General features: G+C 43.2%; 2 protein-coding genes and 1 long non-coding RNA gene across 3 annotated transcripts; 2 read left to right on the forward strand and 1 right to left on the reverse strand.

Moving 5' to 3' along the window:
* Positions 1-5,550: 5,550 nt before the first annotated feature.
* LOC117150693 (mucin-2) lies at positions 5,551-8,032 on the forward strand. The gene is made up of 2 exons (XM_033317706.1): positions 5,551-5,629; positions 5,700-8,032. The coding sequence occupies exons 1-2, from the start codon at positions 5,614-5,616 to the stop codon at positions 7,880-7,882; spliced, it is 2,199 nt and encodes a 732-aa protein (XP_033173597.1). The 5' UTR covers positions 5,551-5,613; the 3' UTR covers positions 7,883-8,032.
* A 16-nt stretch (positions 8,033-8,048) lies between these two features.
* LOC117150694 lies at positions 8,049-9,452 on the reverse strand. The gene is made up of 3 exons (XR_004460773.1): positions 9,314-9,452; positions 9,026-9,256; positions 8,049-8,422 (listed from the first exon to the last, which is right to left on the reverse strand). It is a non-coding gene; the product is annotated as an uncharacterized LOC117150694 (long non-coding RNA).
* A 5,303-nt stretch (positions 9,453-14,755) lies between these two features.
* Positions 14,756-15,621, forward strand: LOC117146309. The gene is made up of 2 exons (XM_033312358.1): positions 14,756-15,258; positions 15,314-15,621. The coding sequence occupies exon 1, from the start codon at positions 14,842-14,844 to the stop codon at positions 15,229-15,231; it is 390 nt and encodes a 129-aa protein (XP_033168249.1). The 5' UTR covers positions 14,756-14,841; the 3' UTR covers positions 15,232-15,258; positions 15,314-15,621.
* The last annotated feature ends 7,928 nt before the right edge of the window (positions 15,622-23,549 follow it).

Below are 23,549 nucleotides of genomic sequence, written 5' to 3' on the forward strand. Positions count from 1 at the left end.
GGATGCAGGCTTTATTGTTACCCCCTAATTACACGATTCACTGTTCGCTCAATTTGTTGGTCAGGCCAAACACTTCATAATCCCAAAAAAATGCAAAGGACTCGAATGGAAAATTGTATTCAAACTTTTGCCGGCCAAATTAATTGAAACTTTATTTGGATTATGAAATTAGCACACGCCCAGTAAGTTCAACCAGTATTAAGCGCTTTTTAATTAGGTTTCTCTTTTTAATATTTATTTTTTTTTGTTTTTTTGCTGGGCTTCGAAGGGGCTGGTGGTGTGGCCTTTGAAGTGGTCATTTTAATGAGTGGTGGGTGGAAAATGGCAGTGGGTGGAATGGGGGCGGAGTACTTCATAACTGTGTGTTAAATGTTAGACCAGAAAATAAAATGAACCGAATGCAATTAAACTTGGAGCTGGAGGAAACGGTGAGGCAATAACGAAATGGAAAGCACATGAAATGCCATTCGAGGCAATCAAGCGAAAAATGTAAATGAAAATTGACAGAAGGGCAACAAAGTTTCCTTGGCATAACGAAAATCACTCATGAAATTTGATTGACTGCATCAATGAGTAAGTGACTTTAACCACTGACAGATGAACCGACTCTCACAGGAGAAACTGTTCGTTTTTCCTGCGGAAGCGTCCTGACAATCTCCAAGCTCAACTTTTCGCAAAGCCGAGAGTATCCAGCCGTGCCCCACCCTGCCGTGTTTCTAGGGCTCATGAAAATTGACAATCAAATTGCAAATAGCTTTATCTTGTAGTTTGTTTATTTATTTATATCATTTCGTTCACTTTCTGTGCACGGCAGGAAACAATGAGCACGAGCGACAGAAATGGTGGATTGGGGCGGATGGCGGCCAGTTCCGTCCCGCTCGCACGGCCCCAAAATGTGGCCAATGGCCGCCATTCTGGCAGGATGTGTCTGTGGGTGTGTGATTGCCTGTCCTTTTTGGCCTGTTATCCTTGGCTTATGTTTTCAATTAAATTTCCATACAATTTTCATGACATGATGAACTACCTAGGGCCAGGAACAGATCCAGCGCCAGGACTCAGGACTCGACTTTCCTCTCAGCTGTGACTGACTGGACTATTGTGGCTCCGTGTGCGTGTGTGTATGTCAGTCAATTTATTTAATAACAAACGCACAGGACACACCATATATATGTATACATACATTTTATGTATATATGTATGCATATATACGCAGTCAGTCACACGCTGTATGTTACATCAGAGCCACGGCAATCCAACTCCTGTTCCATCATACAAATCTCTGTGGAAGTTTCTGAATAAATCAAGCGCCAAATATTTTATTTCATGTTATTTCCACTTTCATAAAATAGACGAAAAGAACAGGAAATGCGCAACACATCAGGAGTTCCGAATGAGGGGTGTTATGCCAAGTCTGGAACAAAGTCGGAAACCAATTTGTGTATCAGCCATTTCGCATGGCAATCGTGACTCTGCGTTCTTAAATCGTCGATTATAACACCTTGAATTATATAAGCTATAACGTAGTATTAATATTTTCTGTGCAAAAGGGTTACTTAGTCATAGATGTTTGTTATCTGCATGTAAATAACAAAAACTATATAGCTTTAAGCTTATAGAATCGCGTTTTAAAATTCCCATGCAGAGGCGCTAAACCTTTATCAATAAATATTAAAGTTGATTCGATTTAATGGCGAAAATGGCATACAGAAACAAAAGCAGCGAAGAAAGCAAAGGAAAAGAAATCACTTAACCCTTGAGCAACCCCGACACATGCCAAATTGACTTGGGTGGGTTGGCGACCCTTTTATCCAACTTGAACTCAAATTCAGTCGGCGGAAAGGAGCAGGGTATGAGGTAGTGCGGAACTCAAGTCAAACGGAATATAAATCAGTTTAATGATTTCACTGCAAAAAAGAAACAAAGCGAAGGAGCGGAAACTTGAGTTTGCTCTCTCTGCCAGGCGCCTGAAATCGGAATTTGGCAAACAGTTTCGCAAACATCGATGCCGAACCTGCACTCAAACATTTCAGCAACAAGTGGGGCCGTGCGTCTTTCAGATGACTCATTTTACTGTAAAAACGATTTCGAATAGTAACGAATCGCACTCAAAGTGTTTGACAGCATACAATTGTGGCACAGGCGAGACAAGGACCACATGAAGCCGTCTAGCAGCTGCTCTATCCATCTATTTCTGTAAGCTATAGTTATAAGGATTGTGAGATACATGATCTCGAAAATAACGTATGTTGGAAATATAATAACGTATTTAATGTATATTTATGTTATTTCTCATCAAGATCTAATACTATTATTCTTTTTTTTTAGAAGATTGTTTTATACCGAAGATGGTACTTAAAATAACTTCGAATATGTTTTGAATGCTTCATTAATTCCGATCCAAACCCAACACTGGACCTATGGAAAACGGATGATTTATTTCGTCCTGCGCTAAATCCAAATAAAAACTTATTTTTATTATGCTCTCAGTGACAGCATCGGAATTTTTCAAGCGCACGGGCCAAATCCCTTTACAATATCTGGACCCCCATGCTCCTTGCAGCCCAAGAAGCGTCTCCTGCTTTTCCGCCGGAGTGTAAAAGTACGAAAAACATAAATGCTGTAAAAAAACCGAGTCCATATGTGTGTGGTGGGCTCGTGAGTGCATAAAAAGTAATGCTGGAATAAAAATACCTGAAATATGCTTACAGGCTGGTAGACACACACACACACCCATAAGTACACACACACACACTTTTACGATTGCTGAAGGAGTAAAAATTGTAACGGCTCGGGAATGTAGAGTGAATTTACACGCTAAACGCGGCCCAAAAGAGAGCAAGCCAGGTCATTAAATGCTTGTTGGCCAGGTGGGGGATTTCCCCGCCAAGACACACTCGTAGGCTCCCCCAAAAAGGTTTTACATGTCATTCCAAGTCCCCGCCGCCCCCCTAAAACACACACTTGCACACACACATAGTGGAGAGTCAGAAATTGACATAAATACATAATGAGCCACAATTTCGCCCCACATGTGGGCGAATCCACGAGGGGCCGGGCGTGGCAGTGGCCAAAGTGCGTACGGCTAAAAATCATAAACTTTTACTTTAATTTCCCGCCGGAATTGGCCCAAGAAACCGAGGCAATAAGCGAGTACACACACACTACAAACACACCACACACACACCACACACACACATGGCCAAGTGGGCCAAGAAAGCGAGCTGTCAACAATTTGCCAACGCAGCAGCGCCTAGTTGTTTGCCGGTCATGTGCTCGGTGGGGTGTGGGTGAATAGATTGGAGTTCAAAGAATCTATCGAACACGGAATGGTGGATGGTGCAGGGCAAATGTAACTGGCAACCGCTGTTGTAAGACCAGGTTCCTATATTAGCTAATTGCCTGCGTGGGAAGAAGCTGCGCTCTATCTTATCGGATGCAATTTTTATAATTACCGAAAATTGATGTTGTTAAAACGAATTCTTCGGGAGTTGCCTGGGAAACCACTGAAGCGATATACCCCGCTTGCAACCATGTGCAGGGTGTCCACGACTTGACATCGACCTGCTCTAATATTAGGGCCAAGTTGTTGGCTGGCAAAGTTCACGCGAAGGCGATGGAACGCCATTCCCGTGAGACATTTTCAATTATTTATTATTTATGTCGGGCGGTTGGGGGGGTGGCCGCCTCCTTCATAGCTGGCCATATGTGTCGTGTCTTGTTCCGTTGACAAATTTGCAGCCCGATCCTGACAAGCTTTAATGCGGACGAGGACACAAGGACACTAGGACAAAAAAGGAGCTAAGGAGCCAGAGCTCGGAAACAGACAGACGGGCTAACGTGGAAATTTCGTTAAGAAAATTATTTACATTTGCAAATTTTATGAGCTTTGTTCCATCCGAGGACGAGTGAGCTGGTGGGCAGGTGGGCAGGTGGGCGGGTCTGGCTCTCACATGTCTGCATGTTTAATGTAATGCACAGTGCTCCATACTCCAACACGCCCACTGAATTCCCACCCAGCCAGGACTCGCTGCTCCTGGCTCCTCTTACCCCCCACACGTGTTGTGCTTTTTAACCGTATTAAATTACATCCCTGTTGGCGTTTATTAATGGCGCAAACTTTTAATGAGAATGTGCATATTTAATTGCAAAGTCAAGAGAAAAAGACAGCCGGAGTGGGTGTTGCGCTGGCAGAATGTGGTGCTGGCCTAGCAACCGCTAAGATTCCCTTTGTTCAGCGGGGTCACCACTCATCTACCATCTACCATACACCAGATTCGGAGCACTTGCTTACCTGATTCCCGGGATAACCGGCGTGGGACTGCAAATGGGAACGAGATGGGTTCTGGGAATGCTACTTAGCGGCAACATCTCATCAGCATTAATGTGCCCTGGTCGTCGTCATAATCAGCGCTGAGGTCGCAAACGCAAATTGCCTCAACATTTCCCAGTGTTAGTATTTCTGGGCCATTCACAAAGGTGGACTAATTTAAAGGGGTTGCTGGTTTGCCTAAAATGGGATTCGGAGGCACTTGGGCCATGTAAAGCACCAGTCAGGGGAAGCGGGAGTAGCTCCTTGGAGCCTAGTACTCAAATCGCCGAACGAGTTTTTTTACAGCCTACACTATTTTAAAGTTACCTCTATACAAAAATGTATTGTATATAAATTCCTAATGTAAACATGATCTTTGTTATTACCCATTTTCCAGAAATAAACTAAAGCTTCAACAACATTTAAAGTATTCATCATTCATATACATATTCATCACTAAAATACGTAGTACGTTTTAAACTATCGCAACATTGATAAAATGTTAAGATTGTTCGGCCAACACATGTTCGCAATTCGATGAAAATTGTTGATTGCCGATAAAAATCGTTTTGTTAGCATGCTGCGCTTTTATATTCGTGTTGATAAGAAAACAAATCAGGTACCTATGTATATTCCTCTTTCATTGGTCTGACTCACTTTACTGAGAATCATGCGGGAACTTTTTATAATTATATGTTGTGTTCATGTTTTGTTATCTTGTATTGGCAGATCCTGTACTTAGAAGGTTAGCGTTTTTGTAGCATACTTTTCATTAAAGTGTTTCTATATCTTAAAAATCAAAAACGAATTATAGAATAAAATTTCTATAGAATTGATGTTTTTTTGTTATGTAGGATCTGAATCTATTTTAATTTAAGTGATTATATTTTTTTGATATACGACACGGTTTTTAAGTTTACAATTGAAATAATGTTCTACTAGTTGTTGAAATTGCAATACTTAATTATTTATATTGAATGATCAAGAGAGGAAATGAATACAACGTCGTCTCATTTCCCCTTCCGTCGAATGAGAACAATTAAAGAAATTGAAACTTTTTGGGCAAGCGCTCGTATTCGCAAGATAACGGAAGCCATTAACTTACCATTTCATATGATCACGCTTCCGCCAAAGTCGCAATAGTATGTTCCAATATTTTTGTCGAAATTCCGATAAGGTGTGACAAAGTGCTTCATATAAAAGGCGGTGCACTTGCGAAACAATCATTACAGCTTATTGGTCTGCGTACAAGACTTAATATTGTGCAAGCAAAGGAGTCGCAAAAAGGAATAGCTGTCTATAGAATGAAATACGCCATAGGTAACGAATTTGTTTGTGCACCCTATAGACCGAAGCGTCTACCAAGGACTAAACAATCTTATTCTTGCAGTAATTGCCTGTGCCGCCATAGCGGTGGCCAGCATCAATGCCGCCAGTGTGCCAGGCGTGCCAGGCGTGCAGCCGGGCGTGCAGCCGGGCGTTAGGGCAATCGACAACCAACTCTACCGCCGTTATGTGTGCGTTCATAAGCCCGATGGATTCCGCGCTTTGGTCCCCGGAAGTTGCTCCCAGTACTACGAGTGTCAGTCAGGTGTGGCCCTTGTCAACGTCTGCTCGCGCTTCTTCGATGCCAAGGCCCAAGGCTGTGTCAACTACAACACTGGCTGCATTGAGTTTCAGCCTGCATCGGCAAGCTCTCCTGTAGGAGGCTCGATCGCAGCAGTGCCGTGTGCGGAGGAAACTACAACCTGTGCACCACAAATCACAACTACAACAACATGTACACCAGTTATAACAACTACAACAACCTGCACGCCATCTATCACAACCACAACCTGCGCACCAACAACCACAACAATCTGTACACCAGCCAGCGTAACAACCACAACAACCTGTGCGCCAGAAATTACAACTACAACAACATGTACACCAGTTATTACAACTACAACAACCTGTGTACCAACAACCACAACAACCTGTACACCAGCTACGACAACAACATGTACACCAGCTTCGACAACAACATGTACCCCAGAAATTACAACTACAACAACCTGTGCACCAACAACCACAACCACCTGTGCACCAACAACCACAACAACCTGTACACCAGCAATCGTAACAACCACAACAACCTGTGAGCCAGAAATTACGTCTACAACCACATGTACCCAAGAAATTACAACTACAACAACCTGTGCACCAACAACCACTCCAACCAGTGCACCAACAACCACAACAACCTGTACACCAGCAATCGTAACAACCACAACAACCTGTGAGCCAGAAATTACGTCTACAACCACATGTACCCAAGAAATTACAACTACAACAACCTGTGCACCAACAACCACTCCAACCAGTGCACCAACAACCACAACAACCTGTACACCAGCAATCGTAACAACCACAACAACCTGTGAGCCAGAAATTACGTCTACAACCACATGTACCCAAGAAATTACAACTACAACAACCTGTGCACCAACGACCACAACAACCTGTACACCAGCTACCACAACAACATGTACTCCAGAAATTACAACGACAACAACCTGTGCACCAACAACCACAACAACCTGTGCACCAACAACCACTCCAACCAGTGCACCAACAACCACAACAACCTGTACACCAGCAATCGTAACAACCACAACAACCTGTGCTCCAGAAATAACAACTACAACAACATGTACACCAGAAATTACAACCACAACAACCTGTACACCAGCTACCACAACAACTTGTACACCAGAAATTACAACTACAACAACCTGTGCATCAACGACCACAACAACCTGTACACCAACAACCACAACAACCTGTACACCAGCAATCGTAACAACCACAACAACCTGTGCTCCAGAAATAACTACTACAACAACATGTACACCAGAAATTACAACCACAACAACCTGTACACCAGCTACCACAACAACTTGTACACCAGAAATTACAACTACAACAACCTGTGCATCAACGACCACAACAACCTGTACACCAACAACCACAACAACCTGTGCACCAACAACCACAACAACCTGTGCTCCAGAAATTACAACTACAACGACATGTACACCAGAAACTACAATTACAACAACCTGTGCACCAGCAACCACAACCACGTGTGCACCAGGAATTACAACTACAACAACCTGTGCCCCAGCAACCACAACAACCTGTGCATCAGAGACCACAACAAGCTGTGCATCATCAACAACGACAACGGAATGTGGACCCGTAAACGGAGTCTCCGGTTCTTCGAAGGCGAGGCCAACGTCTGTAAAAGTGCGACCAGCGAGACCCGTGCGCCCTGCCGTTCGTCCCGCATTGGAAATCGATGAACTGTCGGCTCCCCAAGCCCAAGAGCTAACCATGTCCACCTATACAAAATACGTGTGCCGCAACAAGCCCGATGGCTTCATGCTGGCGTCCCTGAAGAGCTGCTCCGACTACTATATCTGCCGGTATGGAAAGCCACTGTTGGTGAGCTGCGGCGATAAATACTTCAACGCTCTGAAGGGCATTTGCGATCTGCCCGAGAACACGCGTTGCGTGCAGCCCCAAGCATAAAACTTCACGATGACTTCCTAAACGAAATCACCAACGAATTAGCCTCTAAGAGCACTACCTGACCCCACCTTGATATTTGTGCCCGATCGATTCTTTATCATATGTACTAAAATTTCAATATATGCAAAAGCTAATACAAGCTAAAAAAAAGTTGTTGTTGTTGGAATTATAAAGTATCCGTACTCCTTTTAGTTCAAAGCTTAATAAATACGTGACAACGCATTACATTCAAATTAAGCCCCGTACGTACATTTGGGTCTTAAAGAGAAGAACAGGCTGCGAACATACTTTTAGCCACCAGCTATTTGCCAAGACACGTCTGGCAGTGGAAAGAACAAAGGTGCAAAAGCACAAGTTGTGCTCTAGCTTTTCCAACATTTTTATGTAAAAGGCTTAAGCGTTAAGTCTACGGATTCGCGAAAGGATTGGTGGACAAATTTGTTACGGGCTGCGACTCCCCACTTTTTTATTATTGTCTTAGATGAAAACAACGGGCACTTTTTTGTATTATGTTATCCAATGTAATTGCCATGGTCCGAGCTGAAAGAAAAGGATGTTGATTAGATGGTGCTTGTAAGGATGTGGTTATTATATATGTGGTGATATATTACTGAACGAAATTTCTTTTCCAGTTGGCTAAAATCAATGACTAAACGTCAAAAGTCAAAGCTCGCACAGTAGGCGGTCAAAAATCAGTGCCAATAAACAAGGAACAGGAATGAAAAATTCGCAATAAAGCCAACACATGGTCCTCTGCCCCCCCAGCCCGTTTACAGCTCCTCGCTTTTTCGCGTTCTTTTTGGAACCGGAAACGCTCGCCAGGTCTCTAAAATAAAATCGGCTTTACCCTTTTGCAACTGTTCAGAGGGGAGAGTCGCCTTTGCAGCTGAAGAATTCAAATTAGAGTTTTGATTACAATCGAACGCCACAGCCGCCGCCTCCGCCTGCCTTTTTGCAAAAGATTTATTGAACTGCCACGCCCCTCGAACACGCTAAGCGGCCCCGTCCGCCCACTATCAGCCACCCGCATCCACCGAAAGTCGGTGAAATTTTTATTGCCAATGCGCGGCACTTTGTTTTGGGCCCTAAGAAAATTTCAATTTGCCCAGCATCCCGAACACACAAACAGCGTAACGTACTCACCTGTATTATGGGAAATGGCTCACACGTTTCTGACATCCTTCTGAAGCCTAGCAGGTGTACAAGCCATACGGCCAACACGCTGGGCCGCTTGGTCCGCATCCACTGGGTCCACAGCAGGTATAGGGTCCTAGCGAGAGGGCACAAGGGCTACACCAGGGTCCGCACCATGGTCCGCAAGGACCCGAAGGTCCGTAGCCATAGGGACCGCACCCATAACCGCACATATTGTTGCTTCGGGAAGAGGCTACGTTACAGAAACAGTAGTATTTTTTTTTATTCAAAACTCACCTAGGCTTCACGGATTCAGAAACGGAAAAACTTAAGGTGTTAAATTGGAATTTGGATAGTGAATTTTTATTCAGAGATTATCAGTGCTGTTTTGGCCTGACTAGAGAGCTCCAGATAAAAAATCCAACTGATCGTTCCCTAGGGGCGCACCTATAGAAGTAGAAAGTTCGACTTGAGTACTTTTTCATGGCATACTATAGATCTGTTAAAAGTCGAATTAAGTTGGTGAACAAAATATTGAAACTTTTCAGCTAAGAAGTATGCCAAATATGTCGAGAATTACACATTATTTATGTGCTCAAGATTTATGGCTAAATGTTTATGATAACAGTTGGTAACAAATTGATATTGCTTTGTTCTGTCTAGAAGCCATGTACAGTAACCTAGTTGCCACATAAAATTGCGCGGATTAAATACCCCCAATTGTGAAATGCAAAGTTTGGATTATAAGCAGCCTGGTGCCTCCGGCGAAGCCAAAGGGATGCCGGAATGTAAGAGTTGCCGGAGCAATTAGGAATGAAAATGCCGCGGAGATCCCATAAAAATCAACGAGCCGAGAGTGTTAAATTTAATAATACAATAACCAAATTGGCTCAGGGATCTTTAAATTTGGAAATTTAAATTAACGACGACCGGCGGAGGAAGCAAAGCTCCAATCAAAGCCAACTCCAGCTCGGCGGTGGTGGGTTCATCGAGGCCAGATTCGGTGGATTCGACCGGGTGGTTGAATGGGTGGGTGTTTCGGGTGTTCGTTCGAAGGGCAACAGCTGCCAGGATCTCCCCTCTCTCTGGGGATAAATTAGTGGTTTTGGTCTCTAATATAGTCGTCTGCTCGAATGCCCCTGCCATTTGTCATTTGTCACCACCCCTGGCGCCTGGCGCCGTTTTCTTGCCGCACTGATTTAATATTTATTTTATTAATTCAAAATTAACATAAAAAATGTTCGGAAATATTTTGACACTTGGCCTTCGCATGCCGAATTTCTTTCCCGCCCCCCGAAAAATCCGGGGCTTGTGGGGGGTGGCTTGTTATTATTTTGACACTTGCCAAACAATTGGCATGCGAAATGAAAACCCAGCTGCCTCCAAGGAGCAACAAAAAGAACAGAACGTCGTCGGACTGAGGGAAATTTTATTATGGAATTTCGTAAATTAAATATTTACACGACAGCTGTGCGAAGGTCTTAAGCCTGTTCGGGCGCCATTGGGAAGTTTATATACATGGCTTACCCTCGTTGATTCAATATTTTGCTTGGGCAATAATTGAATTTAATAGATGGCTGGGACATTCCTTTGGAAATGTGGTTGTGAAGAGGTGGTACTGTATAGTAAGTTTTCTTTCCGTTGCGATTAGCTCTTTAAGGGCAATAATTTAATTACCCCAAGAAGTCAGCTAACCAAAGTCAACAGCTAAATTGGGCGCTGGAAAATAAAAACAAAAGTAAATACTTCACGAGCAAGAAAAAAACAAAAAAAAAAAGCGAAGGTGCGGAGCGAAAATCATTTGAAACGAGCAACGTAAACTCGCTGAATGTTGTGTCACTAATTCAGGTAATTTGTCACTTTATTTACATTTTAAATGAATGCGCCGCTCTGTTTGTTGTTGCTGCCAGGATGACGAGGTGGCGGGGGCTTGTTGGTGCTTCTGGTAAGGACAGTAAGTAACCGAGAGAAAACCAATTTCCATTTTCATTTTGCGGGAAACGCAGCAAACGGAAGACAAAAACAAATGAGTAGCTGACGTGCGGGCCAAAGCACGAAACACGGCATACAGAAGCAGAAAAAACCCTTTTCCTGCTTCGCCGCCTTCTTGGCCAAAGGACCTTCCACCCCCCTTCACCCTACACCAACAAACACACACACACACACACAGAGAGAGAGACAAAGTGTCGAAGCCAAAGGACAGGCGAGTAAAAAGGACTCGGCCACGACCAAGAAATGCGATTAAAATTTGAACATTGAGGCGAAAGGCAAAAGACGCTTTTGTGGCAACCGTCACAGTCGTCAGTCGAAGGGTCCTGCCGTAATTTGAATGAAGTGGCAACATTGATAATAGCCCGCATCTGCCGGAGAAGTCCTTATGCCGCCTCACGCAGCTTCCCTTTTTATTTTTTACTAAAAGTACCAATACCTCAGTAAGCACTTAAAAAGACAAAGATCTAATCAACCTGCAGTTATAAAAAAAAAATTAAAATTAAAATAAAGACTTTGCATTGCTGCTAATTGTGGGTATTGTTGCTTAAATATGTGGTATCATCAATCTGAAACTTTTTTCTTTATTTATTTGCCTGAAAGTATGCTATTAAAAATTCTAACTCTTCACATGAAAACTGATTTAACTAAACTGATTGACAAGAAATATACGGGGTATTTGGTATATAAAAAAAATAATATAATGTTAATAACAATATCTAAAGCCATCTAGTGTGAGAATGAAATGTGTATCGTCTGCCTGGTTATATAAAATGTAAAGAATACAGTGTATCCTTATTTTGCCAGTAGGCATAAACATGCTTTGAATATGTGCGCCTATTTGGCACTTAAGCTATTATTTTGACAGCTAATAGTCTCTACAACCTAACCCGGTAAAAGCGTGAGATTTTAGTCCCGAAAAGGCTCCTCTTTCCGAGTTTAGACCATCTCGAATGGAGCGGAACTTATCCAAGGACACGTTTTGGCAATATGCACGACAAAGGTACGTTTATTTGTGGGTCCATAAAAGGTACATATACACATACGTGTGGCCTGGATAAAGGGCCACGTTGGCGGAGGACTCCGATGTGCTTGCTCCGCCTTGATAAATTTATGAGGCGGCCTGGTCATAAAGGACATGCCGTCCTGCCGACAGGATCCGCTGAGCATTTGCTCGGCTGATTGAATTTTTCTTTGCATATTTTCCGAAGGGCGGCTGCACATTTTTCTTGGCAAACTAATGGGAATCTTGGAAGAAAGCAGAGGCGCTAACTCTATTGACATTTAATTATATTTTTATATATAATATTGGCAACTGACATAAAAATGTTTAATCATAAAATAGATTTACCTAGAGTAAGTAAATAGAGTAGATGTATTTATTTTATACAAAATTAAACATTAAATCAATAATTAAAATAAGATACTCCTGACATATTTCAAGACTTGAGTTGTTGAGTAGCTTACTTGCTGCTTTTTCGCTGAAGGCGTTGGCTCAGATACTCTTTGCTTCTGGGCATGCTGCACGTTTACTGTTTGTCTTGTATTAATTAATTTTAATTCGAATTTTTGTCTCTACCGCAGACTGTGTATAAAGCCGCCCGTAAGTATTTTATGCTCACGTATGCATAAATGATAACGCCCCTCGTCCTCGAGAGGCACAACTCTTGAGCCGAGTTATTCACCGCAAGCCAAGTTGTGTGCTCTGTTAAGTGGTTAACGCATCCATCCCGATGCCACACCGGCTCCTTTGGCCGATCCTGTTGGGTTCTGTTCCTGCTCCTGCTCCCTCATCCCTCCCTGCGCAGTGCCTTTAGGCCTTTAGAATAGACGATGCCTGCCTGACTGCCTTCCGGTCCTCCACTATGTTTGTGCAATGAAGCGTTGGGCTTTTATAACGCCAACAGCCAGCTGAGGGACTCCAGGATGAGCGTAGTCAGTCATTGAGAAGCTGTAAAAAGCTGAGGGAAAATTCTTAATTTACAAAAAAGAAACGAAACGCAACGAAAAAAGGAAAAACTCCGCTGCGCAATAAATGAAACGTAAGGTAAAAGAACGAAACTCAACAACTCGACGAGAGGCGGGGCTTCCTTGCAGGACAATCGTGGCAGGACTTCAGTGCCCCCAACTGTTTTTGGTTTGGACACAACCGACAAACCCCCGCCTCCGCCCCGCCTTGCAGCGATGTTCACGCACTGAAAGCTTTCCGCTCCACTTGTCCGTTCCTTTGATTCTCACGGTTTTTGATTTGAATGCCCCCCAACCCATGACGCTCCACCTTGACTGCGCCAGGAGCGCCGAGCTGTATCTTTGAGATACTTAGATACGTATATATTTTAATGTGCGCTTTATTAACAGCTTTAGATAGCAGCATTTCAGCATTACAGCTTTCGCTGGCTGACTGCTTGACTGCCCGGACGAAAGTCCTTCCCTCACAGATCTGCCCGATGGCTCTGCGTGTCCTGGGCGATTTGTTGGCCAGGTGGGGCTGCGCTTTTCTTACCCTGGGCGATGGACGCCAAGTTATCGTTGGGGAATTTGCATTGTGGATGGCAAATTCATCTCGATTGAATTTTGTCTGCAGCTGACAGGTTTCGTTTGCGATGTTGCCAGTTTTCCTCACCCATCCTCAAATTGATTACAAGCTATCATAAATTTTGCACAGAAATTAATGGTCAAAATGAGTAAAATAGTTTCACGCAGGTATTAAGCTAAGTAGGATATGGTGGATATAAAGGTGTTAATGCTTCAGTTATTTAGGTATATATATTATGTAGATATTTTATTAAATTTCGAAATTTGATGCGTTTAATCACGTTTTTCCCAAACTCTTTCCTCTTCAATTAGAAACTTAAAGGCGTTAATGCAGCAACACATGAGTCCAATCCTTGGCAGCTACCCTGCTGTCAGAGCCATCACAAAAATTACATTTTGCCGGCTAATTACAATTTCAAATTAAATCACAAGTAATTAGCTGAAAGTCAAAGACAAACATGGCAAACAATGGGGCGGGCTTGGGAATTTGACAGCATTTTATGATTTACAAACGCAATGTAGATTTTTTGCCTAATGGTCTTTTGTTACCCGCTTGACAGGTGGGTGGTGGTTGTCGGTTGTTGGTTGTTCGGTGGTATTTGGTGGGTGGGTGGTGCGGATCAGGGGTCACGCCACTGCCAGAATATTTGCCTGCCAAATGAAAGACATTAAAAGCGACAACAAGCAGCCAAATGGGCAAAACAGGCGACACATTAAAATCCATTTTTAATGTTGATGTGAGTCCGCACCACCGCCCCCTCAACCGCCCACATTTTTCCGAAGCATTTTCTTCCTTATGTACCATTTTCCCCGGCGTGTTTATTATTTATACATGTGTCTGTCTGTTCTCGCCTCTCTTTGACTTTTGACGTAGCCGATCCCTCATCTCCAGCTCCAGCTCCAACCCCGGCTCCAACAACCCACAATCCCACCCACAAAATGCGCATTTCCACCATTAGTCTGACACGACGTCCGTTAGAAATGTAATCTAAATAATTACTTTTATTGCGATTTCGCCGTATGGTAATCAGCGGAATCGGAATGGTGTGTCAAGCATTTTTCACCGTTTTCAGCTCCTGAGTTATTTTTATGGCGCATATTAATGAGTTTAACTTCCGCAGTGGAGCAGCTAAAAACGAAACATTTCTTGTCATTAATTTCAATGTTTTATAAAAATTAGCCTTAAGCAAACTAACATTTATAAGCAGGCACTTGAAAAGGAGTCACAGTATAGATATAAAAAAATTCTCAAGTAATTTATACGCGTGTTATTTGTAGGGGAATTCCTTTGGTTACTTGCCATGTACCATTCCTCAGGTCCACGTGGTGCCCACTTCAGGCGATCCTCGCAGCGTGATCAGTTGCCCAGGCGGAGCAGCTCGTCCACCATGGATATGGGACACTACTTCCAGAGAATACGCCGCGGAAGCACTTGCGAGGCGGAGAGGCGAGCGGCTAAGGCGGCCCAGGACGCCAATGTGCCACCGGCCAGGCTCTTTCTGCGCTCCACCTCTCGGGGATTGCGTCGTGTCCTCGAGATCTATATGCCACGATTTCAGCCCGACGAGGAGGAGCAGCGGTCAGAGGACGAACTTGGCGAGTCAGCCAGGACACGGGAGCCACAGGAAGCTCCGCCCATTGCCACCAACTGGGCGGTGGTGACGTGGCGGACGTCGAACGCGGTCGCCTGATGGCATCGTGCAGAGCTTGGATTTGTTGTAAGTGGACTTGCTGCACTCCATCGAACTTTTAATAATCTGCTGCTGCCGACAGTAACGACCACTTGATGGGGCACCTCCTGCACTTGGGAGTGGAGGATGATTGAAAAAAGAGAAACAATGCCACCAACATCTGCTTCCAATTACACTCGGTTGGGGATGGGGAAAAGCCCCAACGGGCTGGTTTCTTCAGACATCAACACGAGCACTTACTTTCTTGTTCTGGAACTCGGGGCGTCGTACGAATGTCAACGGAATGAATGTTTGTCAGCTATCAAAAACTCTATGGAAATGGTAAAACAATCTTTTAATTGGCAGCAGCAAAATTGTTAATATATTTGTAAGTGGTTATTTGAATAAATCATGGACAATTTTGTAAAAATACCCATTATTTATATTATAATGGTTGTGTATAAAGAACCTTGCATACTCTTTTACTCCTTGAGTGAAGGGTATAATAAATGCCTTAGCAGCTACTTAAATATTTTGTAAAATGCAAAAATTAAGTATATTTTCATATATCTTCATACTAAAATACCCAACCTATCATATTTGAAGTCATGTTTCTTACAAGCTCAACTCAAAGTTTCAAATTTCACGAAATGTTTCATTGAATATGGCTTCCGTGCAGATCTGGATGTTCAGGACCTCTTGCGCTGCCATCTTTCCATTTGGGCACGCTTACTTTAGCGCCCTGTCGCCCATTTAGCCATCCAGGCTCATCCACATCCGCATCCTGGCCACCGCGCGTCCTTGCTCACTTCGCCATATGCTTTGCATAACTTAGGGCGCAACAGGAAATGAATGGAACACGCCCCACCGACTGAAACATAACGAAATGTGGGGAGAACAACGTGGCAGCAGCAAAAACAACAAACAGGGCCGTGGCACAGTTATTCCACGTACTTTCCCCACACTTCTGCCGACTTTCTCCCCGCGGCAGACAGCATAAAATACTCTTGTAATAACAATTTAAAGCCGAACGCCAAGTGATACGCTTTAATATATGCAATTCATTTTGCAATTTTGATTTTTATTTTCCCAGCATGGCGGCGCTATGACTCAAACATAACACAGAAGGATACATAAGTATCTGGGGGATTTCCCGGAATTAAAATCATCAAAATATCGAATACCTCTAAGCCCGATATCAAATGCACAAATACTGAACTTTAATTTGGCCCTCTGGCATCTGCGTGTGCTCCCAAAGCGATTTTATTAACTGCAAACAAAAGCAAAAAAAAAAAAAAAAAATGGAGGCAGGGAAAGAAGGAAAAGCTGGAAAAAGGGAAAGTCAAAGCCGCAGAAGAACTTTTTATTTTGCTCACATAACTTTCTTATTATTTTGTTTTCCTTTTCATCTCGGCGATAATGCCGTCTCTTTCCTTTTGCCGGTCCATGTTTCCTTTGAACTTTATCTTAGTTGTTTGCCTTTTGTTATTGTTGCCACATTTGGATAAATTTGCGTGTGTTTATGAATACTGTATGTAGTATCTCGGCGGAAACAAATATTTTCAACTTTTGTCGCTCAACTTTTATGCCAAACATTCAGTTGTTCCTCTGCCTCCATTTTCAACTGAAAATATTGAGTGCGCCAAAAGTTTTCTCTACGTGTATGCACATTTAATCAAATTTTTATATATGCTGTGTGTTTTTGTCAGTGAATCCCGAACAACAATGGCCAGCAGCACACTCTACATATATTCTAAGCCTTTTTGGGCCACAAGTTGTATTTGGCCAAGCGAACAAGTTGTACGCAGAACTTCCACTTCCCCACAAACTTACTCTTGTGTGGCCAGTTTTTATCAGTTTCCGAGCAAACTGTCATCGGGCTCTGCTTATTTTATAGTTATTCCATTTCGAATGCAAAAACATGGCTGGTTATGCAATTGGTTTTTAATCAGCCCACATTTAAGCATTTATTTGAAAAGTGGCCTGGCCTTAACTTTAAGTTGGTTTTCTTTTGTTTTGGTCGAATTTCTTTTACTTTTTGCAAAAGTTTGCATATTTCATGCATACTTAAAATATATTCCCCAAAAAACTTTCACTAAGAAAGACCGCTCGGTGTACATTATGGCGCTTTGATCCCGCTCCTTATTGATGTTTCGTGCGGGGAATCCCCTTTTGGTTGAGTTTTGGTCCTTGGGGTTTTTGTGCTTGACCGACTTTTCCGCACTCCTGAGTTTCGGGCGTGTGCGGCACGAACCCAAATCGAGTATACGACTTGTGTGCCCTGCAATTATTAAAAATGCATTCCCATTAATTTAAATTAGCACACGCTGCGAGAGCCGAGCACAGCATCATTAAAAGTGGAGTGGGTGTGGGGCAGTCGGAGTTGAAGTTGGAGCCGGAGCCCGAATGGGCCACTACCAACCAACCAACCTACCTACCTACCTACCTTCGTCCTGTCGGATTAAAACTACAATTAAATTCAAATAAAACCGAATATCCTGCGGTGCTTTTTATGTGTGCGCTTGTAATATAAATCCTTTGGCTAATGGGGGCTACGCACACACTCAAGCACCAGCAGCACTCGCCAGAGCTCCAACTGTTCGCAGCAGGAGCTCTCTGCTCCGAGCTCCATGCCTCTTGCTCCCAGTTCCATGCTCCCGAAAAACGTGGAAAAAGAGCAATGAACCGAAAACAAAGGACGAGTTCCTTGGAGCAGCGAAGGTCCTGGCGCTCGGACCCCAAAACAGCAGTTATGCAACGCACTCGTGTGGAGATACTAATGAACAGAACTCAGCGCCTGCGATTCCGCTGGCGAATGAGATTCGCTGCCACCATGCCACCTGGTGCGGATCCAGCTCGGAGGATCCTCTTCGCTGGATTTGGGTGACTAAATTGTGGGCACTAGCTGGAAGTCTACATAAAACTGCATTGCTTATGGAATTAATTATTTTATTGTATTAAAGCTTAGAAGTTATAGTACTTAGAAGTCGAGGAGCTTAGTTTTAGTCATGTACAATTTGTCTTTGAAGCGAAGTTCATTCTATTATAATTCCAATATTATTAAAGTTATTGTTTTTGTTTATAACTCGATCCTTGACATAATTCCTATATAAAGACCAAAGCACATACCCCTTTGTAAGAGTTTAAATGAAGTTTACATATATGTAGATACAGATACAAGTGCCCGCGCAGAATCGTAATAACCTTTTAATAATCAGCTCAAAGCCGGTAACCGTTTACATTATCAGAGATAATGCACTCAGCCGTGGACAAACGGCGGCATTTCAGCTTAATGTGCATTTAAGTAAATAATTGAAATTTATTGCAATTCAGGCAGAGCCCTCTTCTCTCAAAAGGTACAAAGCGAATGGGAAATAATGCGGCTCAATGAAATGATTGTGATGTTCAGTGATTTTAAGAGTTGCTACTTACTAGTCGAGAAATGCTTAATTTGCTTGATTTGATTTGGTTGGCTTGGCTTAAATAGCATTCACAAATTATTTAAGAAGCAAAACTAGACTAGCAGTTTTACATCTTTTACCTACTTGCCACAAATCCAAATGGGAAGGCTTGTTGAGCTGCAAAAGTCGTGTCTAACAATGGTAAGAAGGTTTCCCAACTGGGGTTTGCGACTGCCCCTTTTTGTGGCAGGTCTTATTAATGTCACGTGGGCCGGTTTTAAGTACTCCCCGATGTGCGACGATGCATGCGGCAGGAAAATGTTCTCGCATCAAATGCAGCTTTCCGTATGTCGACCGAAAATAATCAGGAATCTGGGAGTCCGCAGCTCGACATCTGGAAACTGGGCAGTGGGAACTGGGAACTGGGAAACCTTCCCCCACGTTCGGCCAATTATCATGCGCCCAAATTAGCAGCAGGCCGACCCCAGCGAATATCAAAGTAAAGTTTTCTTATGCCAAAAAAAAAAAAACAAGAAGCACATTGAAACTTAACAGAAGCAAATTACGCACACGAATTACCCTGGACAATAAAAAAGAACACAAAAAAATGGAGAAGAATGGCGAATAAATTATGAACAAGGGGGGGTGGCATGAGTTTTCGGGGTGGTTCAACATCTACTTGCGCGTCTAATTTGTTGGAAAATTAGTTTTGTGTGTTTTGTGCGTGTAATTTTCATGCAAGCCGATGGAGATCTGCACTTGATTTTGATTGAAATACGCTGAGAAAGGAGCAGCAAAGGAATACTTGATGTGGGCCAAGTCGCCAATGGGCTACCTCAGCAGAATAACTGGATGTACTGGGCAAAAATATAGAGTAATAAAAATTTACCTTGAATTTTTATAAATTATTAATGACCACTTTCAGAAAAACTCGCAAAAAGAGAAATCTACATTTTTTTTCTGAATTTCAAAAACAATTTTTTCGAATGAAAAGTTTCTATTTTGCTTTTATTTGTAATTTCCATATTCTGAGAGTTGTTCAAAGGTCTATTATAAAGTCTAATCATAATTTTAAGCACTCTTCTCTCTGTTTCATATTCACTTTGCTCGTTGGTATAAAAAAACTTTACAATGTATTTTATACTTCCTCTCAGAAATATTCATTTTTTTCTGGCTTGTCGTCTGCTCTGCATTTTTTTGCTTTCGAGTAAACATTCGCACGTTTTCTGTGAAATTGTTTTCGCTTAAGTGCCGCTGTCTTTTTGCCTTTGGTTTTTATTCTTAATTTCAGTTCCCAGTGGACGGGGTTGGCATTGAGTTGGCTGCGACTGCGCAGACGACTCGTCTTGGGATTCCTGGGGAGCAGGGGATACTCCTTGATTATGAGGGCGTCACTGCACGCAGCAGACAGACTTGCCTTGTTATTTCAGCGCACTGCAATCAAATGAACGAGGGAAGAGGTCTGGAAAAGATTCTCTAGCCGCATTTTGAATACCCTTAGACAGCAGATATATGTGATTTATTCAGGGATTTTTCCATACTTTGAGTATATTCAAAAAGGAATACAATAAAAAAAGGGGTAGTGGTATCCTTTTAAGGGTCATGCCTTAGATTTGCTTAAACCAACTAATTTAACTTTTTTTCTTGAAAGGGCATATGACTTGGAAAAGTATTCCTTCGCAAGGGATTCTGACAGGAAACTTGTTTAATTGGCTGAGAACTGAAGGAGGCGTGGATTTCGCTGTTAAGGCATTTTTAAGCGGAATAAGTGGATTCATTCTGCACTTGCTCACTCATTAGCTGCTCAAGTAGAAGATCTCGGTGCAAAATGTATCGAACTGGAAGCCCAAAGTTGAATTCAATTCAATTAGCAGCATATTTTGCTGGCGCGATACGAAAGCAGTGCCAAAAAATAAAAAGAAAGATACAATGCCCGCAGATAGTGGCAATTTATGGGGCTCATGCCATTGTCAGCATGTGGTTTCAGGTCCCTTTTTTATTTATTTAGTTTTTTATTATTTTGTTTTTTTTTTTTTTTTGCATGTTTTGACACTGCAGGCCAAGAAGATGGCACAGAGTGGAAAAACAGGGGGATGCCCTGCTGTTCACACTCAATGGCATGCGATCTTCGGAGTCCAGAGAATGTCTCTTTTGGGGGGCAGTGCGGAACTTTTCCTATAGCCCGTGGGGGTGGATATGGGATACGGGAGGTGACAGGCTCTTTCGGAGCCCAGACTCCACGTTGCGTGGCGTCGAAATGATTTAAAAGCTGGCGTGAGTGAATACGCTTGCTCAACGAGCCACTCAACATGCTGACCCCAATCCCAATGTGTGTCTGGAGCCAATTAAGGATCGCACTCAGAGCTCAGGAATGCTCCAAAAACGAAATTGAGATACTTTACATGTTTGTATATTATTTAACAAAATGTTAAACAAGTTAAATGTTAGCAAGTATTGTGCGACTGTTTCAAAACGAAATTATTACTAAATGTTGTCTGCCATTAATAATTGCTATTAGAAGATTAATGGTAAGTATTAGCATAGCCTACCTACTCCCAACCCGCCGCTGTAAAACTCAATGACCCATTGCCAAGCAGCTCTCCATCCCGTTTGACGGAGAATTCTCTGGAGGAGACGGGGCGTGACAGGTTGCGTTAAATGACAAATTACAAGTATTTACATGGAAAACACAACAAGATGCCAAGATGGCAAGATGCCGAGATGCCGAGATGCTGGCAGTCTGCGTAATCGATGCGGGGCGCGCGTGTCTCGAGAGCTGGTGGCTGAGGAGCACTCGAAACCACCAAGGTGGTGCAGGAAAACCACACGCCGCCGGAAAGACAATCGAGCTGGTGAGGGGAGCAGGCGGGCGGGGCGGCAAAGTGTACCAACGTCGCGTAATTGAGCGAAAAAGTCAGGACAAGAAGTGAGTTCTGGGCGCCACCTGTCGCCGTTCTACGAAGTGCAGCTCCACAGCTCCTGTCGCCTGAAGTTTACGCATATGGGCGCCTCAAATTGATTGCATTAATGATATGTTGCTGTGCATCCCACCTGGGCGGAGTGGGCTCCAAATGATATCCAGGTCGGCGGTGCAAACGTGTTGATTTCGCACTCAAGTATCTGATGGCAGTTGGAGTCTAAGATACTATCTAAGTGAAAGTTCATAGAATATCTGCGGGGCAACAAAAAGTCAATGTTAATTTCATTATTTAATTTATTCCGTTTTAAATATAAACAATGAATATTAATTAAGTGAAAACGTGGTCGGTTTGCTTTGACTGCTTAAGCTGTGCCAGAGAAATCTAATTCACTCCCAAATCAGGATTAGTGCGTCATGTCTGGGGATGCCGAGCAGCAGAAGCCACCATCCTTGTCGCATCGGAATCTTTGCGGCTCACTGCATCGGCTGCGTGCCCCACCCGCGGCCACTCATGGTGGCACATTGTGCTATCCAAGCAGCCGGGTATCGACATGCCACTGACCCAAAGACAATATACGTGCAGGCCGAGCTCGGCAATTTAATTTGGTTAATGAGGCGCAATGGGCGAGATATGGGAAGGCCGCGTTTTGGGGGGCGGCGAACTCTTTAAATCGCAGCTCCCTGACCCAGTTTGATGGAAGCCCAGGAAGCCAGGCTGTGGAAATGCGGAAATTGGGCAAGGCAATCTTTAGCGAAGACATTTCCCAGTTTATTTCAACTCGCAGCGCTGCGGAGCGGTGTGGAAAATGTTGAAGAACTCCGTTGGACCTGCCCAACGGTGGCACTTGGTCGTCTGTTTATTTTCATAGGCGCAGTTTTAATTAAACTGACTCCGATGCACTTCAAAGTGCCAACTGCTATTTATAGGAGATCAAAGCGAGTCCAATTACTCAACGCCAGCTCGCCATGCACTTTTCTAAAGTTGGCAATGAGCTAGAGAGCCGCACCGGTGCCTCCTGCATTTCAGATTTCAAATTAATTGCACACAGGCACTCCACGCCGCCTGGCCGGAGTGGGTGTGGCAGGAAATCAAAGAGCAGATCGTGCAAATGGAGCTCGGCGGCAGGATGACGAGCGGAACACGCTGTGGCAAGGTGTTAGAACCGCGCCACCTCGTGCTTGGAGTCCTCCAGCTCCGACTCCGTCTCCATCTGCAGCTCCATGTGCGCAGCCTAATTACGCGGAATCCCTGCCACACAGCGAGGCAGTCACACGACTTTCAAAATCAATTTCGTTCAACAATAAATAGTTTCTTAATAAATTGCACACTCAAAATGCAACTTCCTGCAATTAAAGGCCAAGTCGGCCGACCGCTCCAACCCCCATCCCCCGCTCCCGGCTCCACACTCCCTTGCTCCACCGCACTCGAGTGCAATAAAAAATAATTGAAAATTCAGTCACGTAAAAGTTTTCCAGCCGCCGTTCTCTCAGATCGCTGATCGCGACTCATTAATCCATGCGGACGCCGACGACCAGATGGCGATGGCAATGCAACCAGATCGTGCGGGCTTTAAAATATAATATTTTTGAAGTTCATCAAAATTTTCATAACAGCTTGCTGTTGGAAAATGGAGTATATATCATAATGCAGGACTTCGGTTTTCAGTTTACTTATGGTAAGTGTGATTAATACATTTGAAATACCCAAAATGGATCCTCTTGCGTTGAATAATAATAAATATATATTATTATTATATGAGTACTTTAAAAATATAAGTATATATTTCAAAGTATTGCATTTTCCTATATATCGGTGGTACAAACTTGTGATTATGGTGTTGGAGGGTTGAGTACGATGACGTGAATAAGTTTTTCTTTAATTTGCTCAACACCATTTCGCCAGTTTTAATCTAGTATGTACATAAGTATCTTCCTACCACATTAGATATCTTAGATGCACTTTCAAGATTGCCTTGTGCTTATGTGCCACACTGCCTCTTTGCGATAGATGCTAAACG

This window comes from Drosophila mauritiana, chromosome 2L (assembly GCF_004382145.1).
Source record: "Drosophila mauritiana strain mau12 chromosome 2L, ASM438214v1, whole genome shotgun sequence".
NCBI lineage: Eukaryota > Metazoa > Arthropoda > Insecta > Diptera > Drosophilidae > Drosophila > Drosophila mauritiana.

Bases quoted from the DNA above. Each gene is read 5' to 3' on its own strand.
- LOC117146309 (XM_033312358.1), top strand. From the start codon at position 14,842: ATGTACCATTCCTCAGGTCCACGTGGTGCCCACTTCAGGCGATCCTCG.